The sequence below is a fragment of the Panthera uncia genome (genome assembly GCF_023721935.1).
Source record: "Panthera uncia isolate 11264 chromosome C1 unlocalized genomic scaffold, Puncia_PCG_1.0 HiC_scaffold_4, whole genome shotgun sequence".
Lineage (NCBI taxonomy): Eukaryota > Metazoa > Chordata > Mammalia > Carnivora > Felidae > Panthera > Panthera uncia.
Window position 1 is genome coordinate 9126150 of NW_026057585.1, and position 6032 is coordinate 9132181.

General features: G+C 48.6%; 1 protein-coding gene across 1 annotated transcript in view; it reads left to right on the top strand.

Moving 5' to 3' along the window:
* The window catches only part of SYT6 (synaptotagmin 6), a 60361-nt gene extending 54925 nt beyond the window's left edge, over nt 1–5436 (top strand). The window contains exon 7 of the mRNA XM_049616521.1: nt 3937–5436. Coding sequence (XP_049472478.1) covers nt 3937–4008 — 72 coding nt within the window. The 3' untranslated portion in view covers nt 4009–5436. The remainder of the gene's footprint in view (nt 1–3936) is intronic.
* The last annotated feature ends 596 nt before the right edge of the window (nt 5437–6032 follow it).

Below are 6032 nucleotides of genomic sequence, written 5' to 3' on the forward strand. Positions count from 1 at the left end.
ACACAAAGTTCTTGGTCATCTGAGGCCTCATGTTTCTGTCTTGTGGTTTCCTTGATTCTACCACAGCTTCTGTGAAGCTTAAATGACTGAGGCCAGTCCCATCCCTCACCTCCCCGGCTCCTTTCCCCCAGGAGATCTTCTGCCTCCTCTTATCCAGAAGGCTCTGTCTGCAGGGTGTAGGTGCGGTACCCACGACCAGCCTCTGCCTACTCAGGAGGCAGCTCCTAGACAGAACAGTAGGTGCCCAGAGACCACACCTGGTACCTCACTTGAATGCAGGGTTGAATCAACCAAGGGAGGGTGCCTTGCCCCCTCCCCCATTTTTAAATCCATTGGAGATACGTTAAGAGTAGAATAAATACACTGAAGTGTTCAGAATGCATTAGAGGGAGGGACACGTAAGCTGAGAGGTCCCTGATAGGCTGCAGGGCTTCAGGCAACTCACTGCCTCTTCTGGTTTCCCGTTTCCTGGTTGGTAAATGAGGCGGTAGGCTCCTGTCATCTCTGCTCTTCTGGAAACTCGGACCCTTAAATGATGACTAGTGGAGCCAGTGAGCCCTCACGTCGCACCACCTCAGAAAGATAACCGGCATTATAACTGGGCTGGTCTGTCCACACAAACCGGAAGCAACCGGCCAGAGGCGGCTGGAGTTGGGGGTGGGTGCAGAGTGGCACGGGGGTGCCGGGACTCGGTTCCAGAATCACTCCATGATGAATACAACCTAATTAAGCCAAATAATTGATTCCAAGTCCCGTTTCTTTGAAAACCCTGACTCACTAGTCCAGACTACAAAAGAAAGAAAGATAAAGTGGAATCAAGACCTTGAAAATGAATATTTGATGAGACAGTGAAGGAAAGGAAAGTAACAGTGTATGGAAAACGAAAAGAGAATACATTGATTCCTATCCTTTGGGCTTACTTTTTTCTTGACCTCACACACCAAGCTCCTGAGACTGCCCCTCCCCCACTCATTATCCTACCATTTTCCGCTCAGCTGATCAGTTCTCTGTATGAAGAAGCTGAAAATGACATTGATCTTGGCAACTTAGGATTTCACCTACACTTTTAGCACCCACAGTTTGAGAATCTTTAACAAAAATGCATCTAAAAGCCTACCGGGTACATATGAAGTAAACCCTCTTTGGGCTCACGTGATGCATCGTACTTGAACGTTTATCCCCCTCAGTCATCCTTAGAGCTCCCAGCTCGCCTCCTCGGTTCTGTGCTAGACACTGAGCAAGAACCTTGCCCCTGGAACCTGTTTCTCCCATTTGTATAGTACATAAAGAAATCTTATTCTCCAGCTCCCGGGCAGATAAATGGCATCGTCTCTGTAAAGCGCTCTCTATTTATATTGTACCTTTCTTAGAAGAGTTTCAAGCGCTGTGATCGTTCCTTATTTATTAATGAGAATAAGAGGGCACCATACTTGCTCGCTTGTTTGGGGTTTTAAAATAAGGTTGAGGGGAACAAACTAACTGAAAAGGTATTTTTCCCTGCTGGGATGTTTTCCTGAGTAGAATTGATTAAGCCACAGCGAGCATCCTTCTCTGGCGGGGGCTGTGGCCCTCTTCTCTCTGAGCACTCCTGCCCGGTGCTGCGTATCATTGATTTCACCACACACAGAGCCCGGGTTGACCAGCAGCCTTCTCCAAGGCGTTTTTATCATGGAGCACCAAGTTTAGATCAGCTTCCGGAGATTTTTCAATCTGTTGGAACGTGACCCATTTCAGAACAATAAGAGGGCTTACTGGAACACAGCCGCCCTGTGTGCCAGGGTCAGTTCTTTGCTATTTCAGAGCCGCCATGATAAGCCTGCTAGAACCATTCATTTTCCCATCGTCCACGGACCCCATCTCCCTCCTCTGTTTATCTTCATAGAAAAAATCAGGGGCTGGCAGGGGAGCGAGCGTGCCTTCTTCATTTGTCCCGGATTAACAGTTACGCTCCGTGTGACTTCTCTTTGGGGTATTACATAGAGAAAAAAAGGTACTCCTTGTAGCCATTTCGTTTTTCTCCTCTGAACTGGCCTACCAATCAGATTGTTTAGGTGGCATGCTTCCCCAGGGGAGAAGCCGGAAATTACAATGTACCTTGCACCGACATCAAAGGTCCTGGCAGAAAAGAGTACAATTCCTAAAGTAAAGGTGTGTCGAATGCAAGCATTAGTAATCATCTCGTGTCACCTTCTGGTTAGGAAACACTTGAGTCAGAGGTCACAGCGGGCTCAACAACCAGGCATTCATGTATTTAAAATATTTCACCAGGGAAACCCTCGGTTGTGATTTCATTCACGTGGATGCTGCAAGCAGAGAGACTACCACCTGGAGTTAGGAGTAAGTACCCGGTGTGGACCCAAAGAGGTTAGGTTTCTTCTCACAAGTCGCATCTCCTTCCCCTGGCGTGGCCAGATGCTGAGGCGGTGGCGGAACGGAGCAGAAAGAACGCCGAGCTGGGAATGAGGAGACCTGGTTTCACATCCTGGCTCTGTCCTTGACTAGCTGTGTCTTGACTTCTCTGTGTCTTGATTCTGTTATCCGCAAGGACGAGATTCCGGGCTGGATGACCCCCTGGGCCCGCCTCCAGGTCCGGCATGCTAAGCTCACTCAGATCTAGGACACGTGGCAGTGGTCATCAGTACCGGATTGTCCGGTGTTTGGCTAGTCGTGAAGATCTGCTGGTTAGCCAGCACAGGGAGCACTAAGTGACCAAGTCCAGGGAAGGTGGCAGGGGCTTTCTGTAGAATTGGGAGCATGGAGGTTCTCCACTGGTCTGGGTCTCTCCTCAGCACGGTGGGTTTCCAGTAGGAAATGCTGGCTGGCAAATGGTCTGCTCCTCAGGCGGCTCAGCTCTATCTAGAAATGGCTGCGCTGTGGGGAGAACTGCATCCTTCTCCAGCCCGCCCCCGCTTCATGCATAAATGCACAGCATAGCTTCTACTCAGCCCATCATTCCACGGTGGAGACCCCCAAAGTTCGGGGGAAGTGGAAGGGCTGTACTTCAGTGCCGAAGGGCCATCTCGACCCCCTCCCTCCCTGACTCTCTGGAGCACTGTCCCACGGGCACCTGGGAGAGGGCTGGGTCTTCCCAGCTCACAAGAAAGATGGAATGAGCAGTGGACACTGCCTCACTTTGAAGTTACACAGCCGTAAGACAGGTCAACAATATGCCCGGGGTCAGATCTTTGCCCAGAATGCACTGCTCCAGCATGACTGGCTTTTCAATTGAAGGAAGGGTCGAATGGCTCAGGCACGGGTCCATTCATCCTCAGCCCTCTCCTTCACTCCATTATGCCTCATTACATCACCGACTTTGACAGCAGGGGCAGGGTGGGGCTGAGAGGGGGCAACCTGTGAGATGGGAGAAGGAAGGGGATGCCCCGGAAAGGGGAACTGGCTGCCCCCCTCACACTGCCACCTCCTCACAAGGTGGGTGCGAATGCCCATAGGAAGCATTAAGCCTAAGAAAGAGAGCACAGAGCTAAAGCAATATCAGGTTTGTAGCTGTGCTAACAGCCCCCAGACAAATTGCTAATAATTCATGATCGTGGGTTCTTGGCAATAAGGGCATACTCTGTAGACTGCCTTTTTTGCTGCTAACATAATCTGATTTTCAGTGTGAGAAATGGCTGAAGCACTCAGAAATGGCCCAGTCATAGCACCTCATTAACACACACGCACACACACACACGCACACACTGCACAGTGGAGAAAGCTTTAATTATCTCTGCAGTAGGTCTTTTCTAAAAATCAGGTATTCCAAACTAGAAGCCCTACAGCTCTTTTCCTTCTGTTTTTGCATGGCTGACAGCAAAATTCCAGAAAGCTTATGAAAAGCCGGGAAAGGTGAATTCAGTGCATGGGCCAGAGAAGTTTTGAAAGTTGAAATGCAAACCCCCCTGGCGATCAATAACCAGCCTTCTCCCCTCTCCGCAGTGGCAGGGCCGGGCTGCCAGCTTTGACAGTGAGAGCTCGTGCCCGTCCCCGAAACCACCTCCCACACCATGAGCTGCGTGGCCGGGCGACACCGAGGGGACTCCGCGACGTTCTTTTTTGCACTTGTTCAACTGTCCAAACACAGTGTTACACAGGAGCAGCGGCAGCGGTAGCACGAGTCTTAACCGCTCCTGTGTAAGTCAAGGCCAAGACATTTGTCGAGCGGCCGGACCTGTCTTAGTCGTTTTTGTCTCCCAAGGTGATGTTTTCTGTGGTTTTCACTTTTTATGGATCTGCTGCCAAGAAAAGAAGGGGGAAATAGTAGGAAAGAAAGAAGAGTGGAGAGCCCAGAGGTTGGTTCATATAAAATACAATGTAAAATAGTCGCCTTTTCGGGGGAGGTGGTTTGAGTTCCTGAAGTTTTGTGTCTCCACCAAGCTCCACAACCCTGGAGACGAAGGAAGCGGACTGGAAGAATGGCTGCTTCTGCAGCGGCCCATCGAAGGATGCAGATCGGGCCACGAGCCTTTACGCGGCGAGCTGTGACCCTTGGAAGCTCTTCGCTGATGTGGCACAGACTGAGATGAAGACTCCTGGTCCTGCGCTGAAATCACTGGGGCTCCGAGGTGTCTGTGCACCTTCCGCTGGTTGTGAGGGCTCCTTCCCCCACTTCCTTGTTGACTTTCCTCATGCATTGAACGAATGTCTTGATTCCTCATGGGAACTTAGCCACTTTCTTTAGGAAGGATTCTGCCGACACTAAACATGCCCTATGTTTTCTGGCACACCACAGTTAATGACCACAGTTGTTTGAAAACAGATCTTTGTTCTCAGAAATAACCTTCATGGTAAAGAAAAGAAGGCACCCAGGTTCCAGAATGACTTCTGTGTTATGCATAGCTTTAAAATGCCATGAAGTATCAAGCAACTGTTTCAAATGCCTCAGTAGATCAGAGAAGAACCTGGATAAAATGTTCTCTGGAAAATGGGGAGTTTTAATCCAAGTCAGAGCTGGAATCCATTTTTCTCTGAAGAGAATCTTCTTGATTGAAACAAAGTCAACTTAAGAGTATATCAGCGCCCTCCACCCCCTCTTGACTCTGGGACAATGTTCATCTTCAACTTTAGTTCTATAAATTACTAAGTACTTCAGTGTTTGTTTCAGTGGTAGTGAAGGTTTCGGTTTTTTTCTCCTTTAGACCTCTACCTTAGGCCAAGTTCAGTTTAGGAAAAAAAAAAATGTTTCAAGTGTTCTGCATTGTCATAGTACGTTTTTGTTGAGTTACTAGTGGCCTTCCCACCAACCCCCTATAACTCAAGTTGGTTTGCTTAATCTCAGTCTGTATAGCCCTGGTAAATTCCTGGAGGTGAGTTGCCACTGTATCTTGTGAATACACAACGCCAACTTCCAGAGTCGTGTGTGTGTGACTTTCAAGAGGCAAGTCTGCTGAAGAGCCCCTTCTTCTGCCATGGGAAGGTCAAGAATGGAAAAGCTACTCACACACCTTGTGTCTTATTCTTTGTATATGTCACGTGCTTTAGGAGCAGAAACTCAATAAAGTAACCCTCACTTTAAGCCAAGTTTTCAGGTTTCTCTGCTGATATGACTTTGGGCAGTGTCTTCTACCCAGAGTTCAGACTAGACATGAGGATGACCAGGATATTGTGGCCAGAGAAGTTTTCAGCTCATAAAAGTAAAGGCAGATAAACCCAAACTCTACTCTGTACTGAGCCTTAGGCTAAGAGCTAATGTGAGTCATTGTATAAAGATAAGCTTTCTCCCCAAATGTCTTGTGATTGATAGGCCGTCCTGGTCGGGCAGTACTGTGGCTGGATGTTCTTTCCAGAGGGAGAAAAAACCTCATGTCATGACAAAAAAGGACAAAAAACCTCTTGTCATGACAAGACTTCCAACAGGCCATGAACTTTCTTCTGCCTCTTGACTCTAGACTGATTCCATCAAGAGGGCCATCTCAATCACTGGGCAGATGCTGTGGGTCCTGCAACTAGGAAGGGGACAGCTGAGTTTCCTGGGTCACAGCCCAGAAATTAGTGTGAGAGGATCCTTCCAGAAGTGAGCTCAAAACACATGTCCA